General features: G+C 53.1%; 8 protein-coding genes across 8 annotated transcripts; 4 read left to right on the top strand and 4 right to left on the bottom strand.

The window, feature by feature from the left end:
* Nucleotides 1-799: 799 nt before the first annotated feature.
* On the top strand, nt 800-1,645 carry AB675_6567 (uncharacterized protein; the record flags this gene model as incomplete). Its single annotated transcript, XM_018146866.1, has 3 exons — nt 800-1,120; nt 1,171-1,236; nt 1,319-1,645. 3 exons carry the CDS (start codon nt 800-802, stop codon nt 1,643-1,645), a joined length of 714 nt encoding a protein of 237 aa, XP_018004151.1.
* Nucleotides 1,646-1,695: 50 nt separating this feature from the next.
* AB675_6568 (uncharacterized protein) lies at nt 1,696-2,265 on the top strand (the record flags this gene model as incomplete). Its single annotated transcript, XM_018146867.1, has 1 exon — nt 1,696-2,265. The coding sequence occupies one exon, from the start codon at nt 1,696-1,698 to the stop codon at nt 2,263-2,265; it is 570 nt and encodes a 189-aa protein (XP_018003754.1).
* Nucleotides 2,266-3,129: 864 nt separating this feature from the next.
* AB675_6569 (Heat shock 70 kDa protein 12A) lies at nt 3,130-5,444 on the bottom strand (the record flags this gene model as incomplete). The annotated part of the gene is made up of 4 exons (XM_018146868.1): nt 3,130-3,352; nt 3,410-4,758; nt 4,810-4,914; nt 4,968-5,444. The coding sequence occupies 4 exons, from the start codon at nt 5,442-5,444 to the stop codon at nt 3,130-3,132; spliced, it is 2,154 nt and encodes a 717-aa protein (XP_018003833.1).
* Nucleotides 5,445-6,311: 867 nt separating this feature from the next.
* On the bottom strand, nt 6,312-9,259 carry AB675_6570 (Hypoxia up-regulated protein 1; the record flags this gene model as incomplete). The annotated part of the gene is made up of 2 exons (XM_018146870.1): nt 6,312-8,889; nt 8,982-9,259. 2 exons carry the CDS (start codon nt 9,257-9,259, stop codon nt 6,312-6,314), a joined length of 2,856 nt encoding a protein of 951 aa, XP_018003871.1.
* Nucleotides 9,260-9,633: 374 nt separating this feature from the next.
* On the bottom strand, nt 9,634-11,706 carry AB675_6571 (Transcriptional activator protein acu-15; the record flags this gene model as incomplete). The annotated part of the gene is made up of 6 exons (XM_018146871.1): nt 9,634-10,144; nt 10,189-10,367; nt 10,458-10,499; nt 10,641-10,838; nt 10,890-11,270; nt 11,317-11,706. 6 exons carry the CDS (start codon nt 11,704-11,706, stop codon nt 9,634-9,636), a joined length of 1,701 nt encoding a protein of 566 aa, XP_018004073.1.
* Nucleotides 11,707-12,302: 596 nt separating this feature from the next.
* AB675_6572 (uncharacterized protein) lies at nt 12,303-12,605 on the top strand (the record flags this gene model as incomplete). Its single annotated transcript, XM_018146872.1, has 1 exon — nt 12,303-12,605. One exon carries the CDS (start codon nt 12,303-12,305, stop codon nt 12,603-12,605), a length of 303 nt encoding a protein of 100 aa, XP_018003736.1.
* A 102-nt stretch (nt 12,606-12,707) lies between these two features.
* Nucleotides 12,708-13,634, top strand: AB675_6573 (Anhydro-N-acetylmuramic acid kinase; the record flags this gene model as incomplete). The annotated part of the gene is made up of 1 exon (XM_018146873.1): nt 12,708-13,634. The coding sequence occupies one exon, from the start codon at nt 12,708-12,710 to the stop codon at nt 13,632-13,634; it is 927 nt and encodes a 308-aa protein (XP_018003940.1).
* An 83-nt stretch (nt 13,635-13,717) lies between these two features.
* On the bottom strand, nt 13,718-14,190 carry AB675_6574 (uncharacterized protein; the record flags this gene model as incomplete). Its single annotated transcript, XM_018146874.1, has 2 exons — nt 13,718-14,104; nt 14,143-14,190. 2 exons carry the CDS (start codon nt 14,188-14,190, stop codon nt 13,718-13,720), a joined length of 435 nt encoding a protein of 144 aa, XP_018004130.1.
* Between the last annotated feature and the right edge of the window lie 256 nt (nt 14,191-14,446).

A 14,446-nucleotide genomic window follows, 5' to 3' on the forward strand; every position in this document is an offset into this window, starting at 1 on the left:
GGCATGGCATAGACAAAGCTTCCGAGTGGGGCATGTGTCGAGGCGCCCTCGCCTAGTGTACTGGTTGTGAGATGAACCATGGAGCAGCTGTCAAGGAAAGTCAAGTGTGCCTGAAGACTGAGATGTGGGTGCCGTGGCACTGGGAACGAAATCTGGAGGGGCTTGAAAGACGGTGCTGATGTGTTGGAGGAAGCCATCACGACATGGCACTCATCCGAGCTTGAGATTGTATCACAATCAAGGGAGCCGGGCCTCAGCAGGTGGGATGGTTTCCAGTCTAAGTCGTTAAAATGGATGGCCTTGAATCTAACATTGAAGTGGTAGATTGCAATGAAAGGTGCTTCAGGCGGACTGGCCAACAGTATTATTTCGGTGAGTGAAATCGCGGGCGCTTCGAATCTCGTCGGACATAAAGGAAGAATATACTTGTGGCTGCAGGACAAGGCAAATCGAAAAATGGTTGCCTCGTCCTTGGCATGGTGGGGATGTATTGCTAATCCCGTTGTGTCCTCATTATTGCTTGCTGTAGCACACAAACAGGCAAGATATGCATGACGGGCTGTCCAAGCTGAGCCCTGAGATTAATTGTGAACATGTCTTATAGAGCAGACCAGCAAGACTAGCGCTCTGGCCTTGGCCCAGACTCCAGCTACCACAATGATATAAAGCCGGAGAAACAGGAGCGATTCACGGCTCCTGCCCATCCTTGTTCTTGAGCGTCCATCAGGGTACTTTAGCATTCTTATCTGACACAAAGGCTTTCACATCGCGGAGTTCAACACGATTGATACAACAAATCATGGACCCAAGCGCCGTGATGTACGATATCGCTCCTGGCAAAGTCGCTGGGCAGAGAGACAACGGCGCCGACGACGATCTGAATGAAGCAACGATGCAGACCGGTCAGAATGGCGAACAGCCATTGCGCAACGAGCCTACTGAACTGGACGTCTCGTATCAGGCGCTCGACTCGTTTGACAAATACGCAACTATGGCACACATGACTGTTCACCGTCGCCGTCAGAACCTCTACGCCCTGCCTTCATCAAACTTCCAAGTCCTGGCCAACCCACCATTCAACTTGTTAGACAACTTGGCGGCTGTTGACGATGCCATCGATGTGAACAGTCGGCTTTCCATGCTATCGTTGAGGCCGCCATGTCCTCGCAGAACTTCCCTCGCGGCGAGGTCTCGGCCGCTGACATGCCCTGGAACGGCTTTGCTAAGATTCACGACGTAAGTCTCGCTCTGAGCTGCTAATCTCCGGCCTTCACATGTCGAAGTTGTTGTCGCTCTCCGTGGCTGACCATTAGCACAGCACAACAAAGCACAGTCTACTCTACGTCAATTCTACCGTGACTGGACGGCAGAAGGCTTCGCTCGAGAGATTGAGCCGCTTCTCAACATGATCTTGGCAGATCTTGAGAAGTACTCACCACCACTGGCGGACAAGACTCTCAGAACCAATGAGTATTCGAATATCCTCCTGCCAGGTTCCGGCCTCTCACGTCTTCTCCTCGAGCTCACCCTTCGTGGTCACAATGTCACGGGAAACGAGATCAGCTACCACCAATTGATGGGCTCCCAATTCATTCTTAATGGCAATGCCTCGGGTGCAAACAGCTGGACCATCTACCCTGGGTAGCTCAATTCTGCAATGTCGTCTCCCGTGCCGATCAGCTGCGATCCTTCACCATGCCAGACGTCGATCCAGCAACGGCAACGGCCGAAGCTCGCGCAAGAGGTGATCCAATCGGTCAGATGGGCATGGCTTCAGGAGACTTCTGTATCAGCTTCAACGACGCTGAGAGTGCAAATACATTCACCAGTGTAGTCACGGCATACTTTATCGACACCTCCCCAAATCTCTTCCGATACATCCAGACGATTCACAACTGTCTCCAGCCTGGAGGACTGTGGATCAACATTGGACCGTTACTGTGGCACTTTGACGCAAGATCCCAGTCGCCGCCACCCCATGAACCCTCCGGTAATGCAAACAAAGGCGTCCGACAAGAAGAGAAGTTCCAAGACACTGGCATCGCCGAGCCTGGCTCCTTCGAGATGACATACGACGAGGTCCTGGCATTGATTGGTCAATCAGGCTTCGAGATCCTCCATCATGAAGTCTTGCCGGCTGGATCCGATACTGATGACGGAGAGGGCAAGATTATGGGCGACCCGGGCCTGTATCTCCAGGATGCGCGAAGCATGGTGCAGATGCGGTATCGATGTGGCCATTTCGTCGCGAGGAAGGTCGCCTGAAGGCCACAAAGGCTACAGAGCGTGTGTCCCGAGGGGATCCAAGGAGGGAGGATCCTGTGTGTAGCGGACACGAGTCTGATCGAGCATGACTCTAGGGCCAGACACGCACGCAAGTCACCTTCCGGCCTTTAGGACCGAGTATGTCGGCAAGACGATAGCAGGACAAATGGCTAAGGCCAGATCGGTCGACGGGCGTGCTCATGCCACGCAGTTTGGCCAGAGAACACGTAGCACGGAATCCGGTCTGTCGTGCTGTCCATTCGAACATAGCATGCTTGAGGCAGTTCACAGAATAATGCTCAAACACCATTCTTCATTCTCGCTATCAAATGACCCGCTTCCCAGTGAGTACGTAATCGCTATCTAACCATTTTGTCGCCATCTTGACGACGGGGTACCATAAGCATTTCTATGTCGACATCTGTGGCCACCCATCTTGACGCTGGCTATCCTTGGTGGCACCGAGCTGGACCGGCTTTTCGTGGACGCCGTCTAGAGTCAACATTTCCGCTACACATCCGGGAGAAAATTGTCCACCAGGCGCTGTGATTGTGACCAGTCGGTGGTTGGCCTTCGCGCCCACTTCGTCTGTCATCTGCCATCCAGAACAGATCTTCCAGGTTTCGTAAGTGGGAGTCGCGACCTGGCAGTGCATGACTCGCTCTGCTTCCAGCTCCCAAATGAACAAAGGCGTTGGCTGAACCATAATTTTCAGCCACAACAATTCACCAAAGGCCGCCGTGACTGATGCTCGGCGAGCGATTTGCCTTGTGTTGACCTGTCGTCGTCCTCGTGCCATCCTTCGTTGCTCATTACCATCGCCGCTGCCCACCAGTCTACTCCATATAGCTCTGCCACGAAACCTTATCTGAATCGAGCGGTACAGCGGCCCATTACTTCGCCTTGACATACGAGCTCAGCATTGAACTCCGAACCGTCCAGAGTGAGATAAATGTCGAAGTAGACACGGTAGAAGGTGCCCTGCGGAGTGTCCATGCGCTCAAAATCCTTCTCGAGGTTCTTGCGGGAGAGATCTGATGTGAGGGTGACGACTTCCTTGATTCGAGGATCTTTTGTGTATTCGGGGCTGTAGTTGTGGTTGTCAGTAATCGCATTGGTATGACACTTTGGGGACAAGACTTACCACACATCCTCATCACAAGCATATAAGATATCCTCATACATCAACGTCGCACCTGGTGCAACCTGTCGGAAGAAAGAGACCTTGACCGGCTCGCCAACCTTGACTCTCTCACCCTTCTGTACGAAGATCTGTCGAGTGTATTTGCAGCGATCCTTGCCGTCCAAACTTGGCACGCGATATTGCTCAGGATGATGACCCTCCTTGAAAGGCTGTAATGTCGCCATGAGATAGTGCCGTCGAGCAACACGCGATGTGACGACCTTTTCTGTGATACCGGCTGTGACAGCGCCTTTGACGATGGCAGACACTGAGTCCATGGGTCGGACAACCTTCGACTGGAATTGAGGCGGCACATGTAGCTTGATTTGTTGGAAGAGGTATTCAGAAGCACCGAAGCCTCCGACCACGAGTACGTGCTGTAGTGATCGATTCTGCGCCTGGATGGCGATAATCTGGTTCCGGACGAGTTCGAGAATGCGATTGACGACTGGCTCGAAGCATTGCAGGATCTCCTCGTTAGTGAACGTCATGTATCCTTCTTCAATGCCGGCCTCGGGGAACTCTGCTTCGATACCAACGTCGACGGCCCATTTTTGACCATTGTTACGGAAGTCAGCCTTTATTCGGTTCTCAAAGTCCATGATGCACTTGGCGTACACACGCCCGGCGGTTTTTGAGCCGTCCGGCAGCTTCATCTTTCGGATTTTGGCGCGAAGAATATTTGAGAAGTTTCGGTTCAGAGCAGTCGAGCCACATGAGTCGCCGGAACCAGCTGTGCATTCGGCGACTGTGAACGGCGTCTCTTCCTCGACCTCGTATGCGATCAGATCAACGGTACCACCACCGCAATCAACAATAAGGACCGCATCGTGGACTTTCATATTCAGCAAGCCGGTCTTGGAGCAGAACATGGCAGCAGCTTCGGGTTCTGTGATCAGGGTCAGGCGGTTGTCGTTCTCGTCACGGATGAAGCCAGCCTGAATGGCAGCCGCTCTTGTGGCAGCTTTGCCGGCGTCATTCCAGATGGCAGGCACTGTCAGGTAGTACCTGATGTTGCGTTCCTCACGATTGAAGACTTCACCCAGTGTTTTCTGTAGTTGTACGCGCATGGCTTGCCGTAGTTTGAACAGGTAGTCGGCCGCGACATCGATTTCGGACTTTCCGGGAGGGAGAGGTGGGAGGTTGATGGGGTCGATATATGTGTTGCCTGACAGCATGAGCTGTAGCTTGAACCATTCCACCTTCTGTACTCCTGGCTTGGGATAGCCGGTGGGCGCAAGAGCATCTGCGATATCAGGGCCCCAGCCAACGACTTTCTGGTACTGATCGTAGTAAAGCACGGTGGGGATCTAGACAAAGTCAGCGGCCGGTGAACACATTATCAGTTGGGTGTAGCCCACCTTCTGCTTGGTCTGGTTGCCTGCGCCGGGCCATTCTGTGATGATGTCTTCTTTTGCTTCGGTGTTGGTTGCGAAGGCAAAGGCGACGCCGGAGAACGTCGTTCCCTGGACTGTATTAGCGATCCACAAAGAGCGATGTGGGCGAGGCTGTAGCTTACAAAGTCGATGCCGACGATTAGTTGCGCCTTGCTGCGATTGGAATCGCCTGCGACTTCAGCCGGACGGCCACCAGCATGCTGTGTATTCATGTATTGCATACCTTGTTGCTGCTGCTGCATCTGATTGTACGCACCGCCATATCCAGGCGGTTGTGGGGGTCCCATCTGCTGCTGCGGGTGTTGGTTCATGTAGCTTTGTCTGGTGTCGATCGGGGCAGGGTGGTGGGCCATTGTCTGTTGTTGGCCAGGGGGCATAGGACTCTGGGGACGACCAGCGGCAGTATTGTATGAATAGCTTGGAGGGCGGCCCAGTCCCTGGGAGTTCATAGGGAGGCTGGTCTGCGAGGAATTTGGCGGTGGAGGGGTACTGGCGGTGGTCGATGTGGAGGCGTTGGAGGGATTGACAGTGTTGGTCTGGATATTGGCCGCGCTCTTTCGTTTGGAACCGAAGCCTAGACTCTTCAGACGAGAGCTCATGACCTCGACGGAGAAGCGAGAGATGGAAAAGAGTGTGGCATGGAGAATATAGCTGGAGCGGTAACCAGATTGCAGGAGAGCGACCGTGCCTAAAATTGAAAGCCGAAGGCAACAATGGCAGGGAGACCCAAGGTCCAGTGAGGCGGGCAAAGTCACCAGCTATTCTTGGGGCTTGCACACTCCGGTACAGTAATCCTGGGAGCCTTCGAAAGCGATTTCGAATTCAATAGTTATGTGCTAGTTACTTTCGGCCAGTTGAAGACAGCCAAGAAGAAATGGTTGTATCAAAATTTCTTTGTAACTTGAAATCTATGGATATGCTCTTTCGAGCATCAGTCTACAATCTGTGTATCTACCATTGTGGTCTGGCATTCGCACGAATGCACAAGGTGCGATCGCAACATGGGGTCTGCAGGTCGCTCTCGTCATACTCCAACTGCCCAGCTGCGTTCACCAAGCTAGAAAGCCCGGGCTTGTCAGTGCCAGTGGGGGCCACACATTGGCATTGCATCGCCGAATGCGGGGCCAAGTTCGCGCCCTGTCGGCCGCTAGTCGGATGCTTGGCATGTTCATTAGGTACCCCTGTACCAGGCCGACGTCCACGATAATGTTCTTGCATCGTCGTTTCTAGCATTACACATCGTGCTAGAAACTGAGATCTCCGAAGTCCTTGGCCGTTGCGCTGGCTGAGGACGGTAAGGTGTCTTGACTGTTGCGAAGGGTCCGGCGCAGAATCAAGGCTCCGACTAGTTTTGTCGGTTCAACACTTGTTGGACCGCACTCAGACAGTACCATCCGTCCAGTGAGCGAAGCCAACGTCTGATGATTCCTAGAAAAGGCCATCAAGCCGCTCACGCTTGGCAGCTTTCATAGCTCGTCCTTGATGGACTTCGTCGAGACCGTCTCGCTTGACTCGGAAGCAGACGTTGACGCTGTCGTCTTGGCCGACTTCTTGGGCTTTGCGGTTTTTGGTTTCTTGCCTGCCTTGGGCTTCTTTGGCAGGCCGTTCATCTTGATCGACTTCATCAACAGGTTGGTCACTTCCTTCTGGACCTCGCTCCCCTTCGCTTCAAGTTCTGAGACCAGTACGGCAGGATCGTCGTATGGGCCGAGCTTCTTTTGTGCCTTGAGCTTGTCATCCAGCCATTTCTGAACACTATCCTGAACCTTTGTCAGCGAATCTAAATCAGCCTGGCTGTATTCATAGGGCTTGAAGATCGGTGTGTCGCTCTCGGTCTCGCTAGGGTCTGCCGCAGAACTGGCGGAGGAGTAGGGATCGTCATCCAGATCGTCCGAGGGTGAGCTCGATGTCGACGAAGGCGACTCCTTTGCAGCAGCACTAGCAGAGCTCGCACTAGCCGCTGCATCTTCGGCGGCTTTCTTGACACTGCTCTCAACCATCTCCATCGTGCCTTTCATACTCTTGAGACCGTCCTGCAGCGCCTTCACGGCATCGTCCCGCTTGCTGTTCTCGCTGATTCGCTTCAGCACCGGATCAACTTGACTACGAAGGCCCTTGAGCTTTTCCTTGATGTCTTTGAGTTTAGCATCTACACCGTCGCCGTACAGCCAGTCAGATGCAGCGGACAGCTCCTCGGCTAGCTTGTCCCTTGCCTTCTTGCTGGAGACAGCAATGAAAGAGTCGTCCTCGAGGTAGTTCCGTGCTTCGTAAGTGAAAGCTTCGAGCAAATTATTTGCGTCAGCACGGAGCACTATATTGCGGTCTGAAGTGTCAAAGTCAGTAAGTCGCTGACGAACTTGTGGCAGCGCCTTCTCTGGTGGCGCGTTTAGACCGAAGGGAGAAGACCTGAGCGCAAGATTTATTACGACCACTGATGGGGTAGGAGTGGCCGGCTCCTTCGAGCTGCTCTTGGTCGCAGACTCCTCTGAGAGTGCTGAACCTGACTCGGAAGGAGACGCCGATGAAATGGTCGAAGCTGAACTGGTTGGGTCATCGACAGGTTCCGGCACAATAGAAGCGGGATCATCGACGTCTTCGATCAAGGTCGCCTGCTCTTTCTTGCCTCCGAAGCCAAACAGTCCTTTGACGTTATCAAGGACGCCTCCGTCTTTGCTTCCATCGCTTTCACAGCTCACAGACCCCGAAACCACTTCTGGTAGACCGTCTAGTGAACTGAGCCTTATTCTGAATACAGTTGAAATGTTTGACGGTGTACAGCCATATTTCTCTTTCAGCTGCGCAATAGATTTAGTCAGATTTGTGGCTTCCACATTTGAGATGATGGTGTCAACATCGCCACCTTGCACAAACTCGAACTTTGTATCTTCGAGTACTTTTAATGGCACCTGCTTCTCAGTCGCGATCTGTGACAGAGGAGTGAAGAGCTTCTGCTGGCGCTCTTTACCATCTACCGTCCACTTCAACGTAAACGGAGATCCAGAGATGTCGTGGACTCGGATGTCTTTGACACGGAAGCCGGGACTGACGGCGGCTGCCTGGAAGGTGGCGCCCAGCACAGCAGCTTCGTCGGCGTTTACATTGGTTCTGATCTTCTTGGCATCGCCGACGGCCAGCTCCAATTGTTTCTGGACGAAAGGGGTTCGTATAGCCCCGCCGTGCAAGATGACCGAGTCCAGCTCAGCCAAAGTGATACCTGCTGCTTCCAGTGCAGACACAAGTGGTCCCTTGACACGTCCAGCGTGATCGAGCGTCAGCTCCTCGAAACGATCTCTGGTCACACTGTACTTGAAATTAATGTCATCGTGGTACAATCCCTCCATCGATGCATATGCTGCGGGATTGATGCTTAGCGTCTGACGAAGGCGCTCAGCCTCTTTCCAGATGCGAGCCATGGCTTTGCCGCTTTCTCTGACAGCCCCTACTTCGACTCCTAGACTTTGAGCCTTCTTGCTCTGCACCAGCTCATGCACAAGATCGGCCACGATGACATCCGTCAGGCTGTCTCCGCCAAGCGTTCTGTCGTGGGCGGTTCCCAAGGCTACAACTTCCTGAATAGTCTGGTTGCGCTTAGCAGCTGTCTTGATAGTCCGACCTTGAAACTTGAGAACAGTAGCAGTTGTAGACCCGGCACCCATGTCGTAGATCACATGATACTCAGGCTTGGCCCCATCGTTGACGCTCTCGAAGGTGCGGGTAGTAGCATATTGCAAGCCAACAGCCGCCCCGTCGCTGATCAAACTCAGTACACGAAGGCCCGCAAGATCCGCTGCAAGCTCTATTGCCCGCTTTTCCTGTGCTGTGTAGAAGGACGGGTACGTGATGACAACGTTGTTGACCGAGACACCCTTTGCGACCACGGCTTCAGCATTTGCTAGCATGTTCTTCAACTCCATGGCTAGCAATTCTTCCACCATATACGGCTCTGCCTTCGTTCCCATGCTCTTACTCTTTATGCCGACTGTGGCCTCTTTGCTCGATTCGCCTCTTGGGATTTCGACCAGCTCTACTTCGGGGAACCGCGACCTATATAAGTCCACATCGCTGTGATCGAACGGCAGTCCGAGGAGAGGCTTAAGGTTCGGGAATACATCAGTGGGAAAGCGAGGCGCAAGCACCTGGCATCAGAGCCATACAGACGTTCTGGGAAGGCATCTTTATCGTTGGATTGGGTCCGTGACGGCTTGAACGCCAAGGCAGCCGCTTCTTTTCGCTTCGTATCCTTCGTCAGGACTACGTCGATGGCATGGCCAGGGTTTGCTATTCCTGCCTTGATGTAACTAGTGCCGATGTCGATTCCCAGTACTGCGGCGGCGGCGGACGCTGACGAGCACAGGATGAACAATGTAAAGAGAGAAAGTAGTAAGGACGGCTTCCGTCGACCTGGAGGAGCCATGTTATTTGAAGGCAAAGCAGGGGGAAGATTCGGCTGGATGGAAGTACGGGTGCAGGTCGTGTCCAGACCTGAAGAGCAAAAGCAAGTCAAGGAGTGTGATGGGTCATCGGATCGTTAGTGTCAGTCAGTCCAAGTAGCACACTGAAGTACACCGTGGCTGACTGTGATCAATGGAAGTTGAGGACACGTTCACTTTTTTGAAACCGCGGCCGAGCAACGCGGGTCATTGGAGTTCAGGGCGCTCGAGGGGCGTCAATTCAAGGTTCCGGGCACAGCGGCCTTGGCAAGGCTACGACAGCCCCCTAATGCCCCTATCACACCTGTACTGCACTCTAGCATTGGGGGTACTCTCACCCAAACGAGCCCCATAGCCTCTAAGGTAAATACGAAGAGCCAGTCTTCCACGGCCATTGTGTCAAAATTGAGCCCGGTACATGCGTACCAGGTTCTGTCGCGGGCGAATACGTCGAAGACGATGGCGAGGTCAGACTGTTCGCCACTGGCCGGTGTGTCGACATATGGTCGTCAATCTGAAGGACCAGATCTCTCAACTTTTTGGCGACCTGGATTGAATGGAAGCCGAAGTCCAGATTCTCAAGTAACTGCGCTAATGACAGCAGGACAGTTCTGACAGACTGATACTGCTGCTCAGTCAGACGTTCGGCAAGCACGCCCTCCAAGACAGCACCTATTGAGCCGAGATGGTGCAAAAGGGGACTGTTGATTGCACGAAGGTAAGAGATTGGTATGCGCATGAATGCATGCACGACACTGCTCACGACGTGGCACCTTTGCTCGATGGTGTTCTCTTCCGAGGCTAGTAACACCATACGAAGCAATTGAACGGTCGCCGTGATGTTCGCAGCCTGGAAGCCATATCGATCTCTGTAGGAATTAGCTCAGCTCCAGCATCGCCCTTGGCAGGGTACGCACCGGTCGAGTCGCCACTCATTTCCTCAATGTGACGGAAATGCGTGGGCAGGGAATAGTATATTTTGTCGACCTCGGCCGAAAGGGCAGCAGCTGATGGTGAGGTCTCAAATTTGGTTGCGACCTCGGAAAAAGTCCGCCTTCTCCTGGTGTGGCTGTACAGCTTTATGGCAACATGCTATTGCACCTGTTAGACTGAACGTGTAAGGGAAGAACCAGAGCCGGGAAATCATTGTCTCGCCCAATCCAGGTTCATAGGTACACTTACTTCAATCAGACGCCACAGATCGGTAGTGATGTTCCAGCCATGCTGTTCCAAAAGTTCTGGTCAGCTTTGTTTCGGAACATGGCGCTACGCCGAGGGGCAGCATGGCGATAAGCACTCAAGCACCCGGTTGCAATGAGTCGGGAATTCAGTACACGACAATCTTGAAGTCTCTGTACCACTTACCACCCAGCTTTCAGTGCTTACACTGCTCCCAGGGCTTGACGACGTTGGGGATTGAGGATCAAGGCGGTACCCTGCATTGTCGAAGAACGCATCGTCAAGCTCACTTGTATAGTGGACTATTGATTGCTGTTCGCGTACTCGGATGACGGACTTGAAGACTATGCTGGAAAAGACGTCTAGAGTGTAGATTGACCAGAACTGGAAGTGTCAGCAAGCGGGCGAGGCCTCTGGGAGATTGAGAGCACCGACCAGTCTCCGGCGCTCTTCGAGCTCGATGATGCCGAGTCCTTGGGGCCAATTTTTCTCATCGTGCAGACCGTCCATCGCCACCATTGCATGGTACTTGCCAAGAAAGCCTTGCATGCCACGATGGTCACCATATTGAATAGCAATCAAGGCGAGCATGGCATACGTTCTCATCACATTGAAATTTGCGCTGGGCAAGTCTGACTTTGGCAGTGCGTCGATGGAGGCATGGTAGAACGCCCTTGATGGCACGCGCGAAAGCTCATCGACATCTGGTGATTGCTTGGACACTGCGTTGTCGTTGGCTCGTGCAGAGCTCAATGCACACACCGCCATGGTAACGGCATACAGCGCTGGGTCGGCATTGTATTCGCCTCGAGAGATCTGATCTTTCTTAGAATTGAAAGGGCTGAAGTCTGGATCAACACACCTTGCGAATGAAGCTCGGTCGATGGAAAAGCGGAAATATGGGATAGATGATTTCGAAGTAGACCTCCACAAGATCCACGATCAACCCCTGTCCAGCGACATGAGGTGCCCTCCATAACTCGATATCTGCTGGTTGAGTTGCAATCGCCTGAGGTGCTGGCGGTAGTGTAGGGGCCACGGATGAATCATCATCCAAAGAGTTTCGTGGCTTAACACCACGCTTCTTTGCCGGCCTAAGTCGAGTACACTCTTGCTGGAAAGAGACGCAGTTCGTGCAGCGCTCGTCAGGATCCTCAGGGTCGGGCCGACATCTGATCGATCTCTGGTGGCAGTAGTCACATGCCTGCGTGATGCGACGACGCTTGACGCCTTTTTGTGGCTCCTCAGCCATTAGACATCAGCGGCTGTCGCGCCGGAGGTTATCGCATGGTGTAAAAAAGATGGAGCTGTGGGTGAATCGCTTAAACGTTTCGTGGATTGAAGCGAGCAACTTAGTCTGTTCATGGATCGACCCTGGGCTCTTGTGAGCGTTACTGTACAGTACAGCAAGACCGGGGTGTGGGCAACGTGCAGCGTCCCCAGCCCCTGCCCCTCATTGAATAGAAAACTTGCAAGCACTGCTTGGCCTTGCCCTTTGCGCTCCGTAGACTCCTCGAGTAACTTACTACCAATACAAGTAGGAGTCTCAACAACGTACCTACCTAGGTGCGCTGCTGCTCTTGCTGCTGTTGGTAGCCGACGGGTATTATTCAAGCCAAACCGGACCCCACCCCGAACGACAGCATACCTGTCGTACTTTGCCGGTAAATACACCGGTACACGTCCCGGGTACACGAGACGATCTATCTTGTGGTTTGGTTTGGTTGGATTCCTTCAAAGGAAAGTAAAAGCCCCAAAATGCGAGATACTCTGCTAGGTTCGAGGTAGGTCTAATTTCTCTTGTTCCTGGTGCACAAGCGATTGTCGCTCAACGGCAGGATCTCAGCCATGACGGCCGTCGAAGGCGAGGAACAGGGGATTGGCGCCCTTGACATAACTGTTCTGGGAATGAACTCAGGCACGTCTATGGATGGCATCGACTGTGCGCTATGTCGCTTCCGCCAGCGGACACCTTTCTCACCTATGAACTTCGAGCTGGTGAAGTACGACGAGATCCCGCTGGAGTCCACAATCAAGAAGCGAGTGATGAACATGATCTATCATAACAAGACCACTCCGGAGGAACTCTCAGAAGTCAACGTCCTGCTGGGCGAGACGTTCGCCGCTGCGGCCATTGAATTTGCGGATTAACACAATGTTGCCCTTGCGACCATCGACGCAATAGGTTCCCATGGCCAGACAATCTGGTTACTTAGCATGCCTGAGGACGGTCAAACCAGGTCAGCTCTGACGATGGCGGAAGGGACATTCTTGTCGTCACGAACGGGCATAACCTCTGTCACTGACTTTAGAGTATCCGACCAGGCCGCTGGCAGGCAAGGCGCGCCACTGATTGCATTCTTCGACTCGTTACTACTACATCATCCGACCAAGTTGCGAGCTTGTCAGAATATTGGTGGAATTGCCAATGTCTGTTTTATCCCACCGGACATCGACGGTAAGCTGAATCGTGAGTTCTTCGACTTCGACACCGGCCCAGGCAATGTATTCATTGATGCTGCCGTCCGTCATTTCACGGATGGCGAACGGGAGTATGACAAAGATGGCGAGATGGGCATGGCAGGCACAGTTGATCAGGAGATAATGGATGATTTCTCGCGCACCCATGGCTACTTCGGCTTGGATATTCCCAAGACCACTGGCCGGGAGGTGTTTCGAGACACTATAGCTGATGACTTAATCAGAAGAGGCCTTGCCAAGGGGCTGACGCCAAACGACATTGTCGCGACCATAACACGAATCACAGCACAGGCAATTGTAGAACATTATCATCGATACATGCCGCAAAACTACGGCCCGCTCGCTGAGATATTTATGTGCGGCGGCGGTGCTAAGAACCCTAACATCACCCGCTTTCTGCAACAAGCATTCCCTGAGACCAGAATCGTAATGCTTGATGAGGCCGGGATTCCAGCGGATGCGAAGAAAGCCATTACTTTTGCCTGGCAAGGCATGGAAGCGATTGTCGGTCGAAGCATTCCCGTTCCGGATCGAACAGCCACTCGGCAAGAGTACGTGCTTGGTAAGATCTCACCAGGCAAGAACTATCGCGATGTCATGAGGAAGGGAATGAGTTTTGGAGGTACTCAGTCACACCTACCTCCAGTCTCAGAGATGGTGAATTGGCGCGACGGTCGGATCATCAGTAATGAATGCTAGACGATCCTCGGCCTCTTTTTGTGATGTAGCTCGCTAGCGCTGTCAACTTGATGCATAACGGCCTTGATTCAAGACGTATGCGCTCAGAGTTTTTGCTGCTTCCAGGTCCGTCCAGCCGCTTTCATGGCATCCTCTCCATCGACCAGGACACACCATCCCTCGCCGCCCCGTGTGCCGCCTTCATAGCCACCAATAGCGCTCTCGAAGTTGGTCTTTGCCCACGTCAAAATGCTGTCATCAAAGCTACCTGGTTGCAACCACACCGAGCTGATCCCAGCAGCTTTTGCCTCTTCCAGTACCTTCTTCGTAGCCGCGGGCGGCGTGAGAAGGATAGCGCGGTCTCCGACGGAGCCGAGAGTTCGCTGACAGACTTCACCGTTGAGTAGGCCTTCGAGGGCAACTTGATAGTCGGCGTCCTTGGATTGATCGGTGTTACGTCCAGTGAATGGGTATGGTACCAGGCTAATATCCTGTATCCGAATTTGCTGGTATCTTGTGAGGCACCGACGACAGCAAAGTGTGGCGTAGAGAAGAAGCGGGCGGCCGAGGCGTCCATGTTGGGTATTGCGTAAGTCGAATGTTGTCGAATTGGGTAAGTGGAAAGCGTTGTGTGAAGACGAGCAATCCTAGGCAAGAACGCGGTGTTGGGCTTGTTCAAATAGGATGTCTTCATAAATGGCGACGATTGCGTGCAATGATACGGAGTGCTGTGATTGGGTCCAGTATCACCGGATTCACCAGGTTGTCGAATATGTAGATGGGTAGTCAGCGATGTCCGGGAGAACAGAATCTTCACATGCGGGTGGGTTGGG

This window comes from Cyphellophora attinorum, assembly GCF_001299255.1.
Source record: "Cyphellophora attinorum strain CBS 131958 chromosome Unknown Contig4, whole genome shotgun sequence".
In the NCBI taxonomy this organism is placed as follows: domain Eukaryota; kingdom Fungi; phylum Ascomycota; class Eurotiomycetes; order Chaetothyriales; family Cyphellophoraceae; genus Cyphellophora; species Cyphellophora attinorum.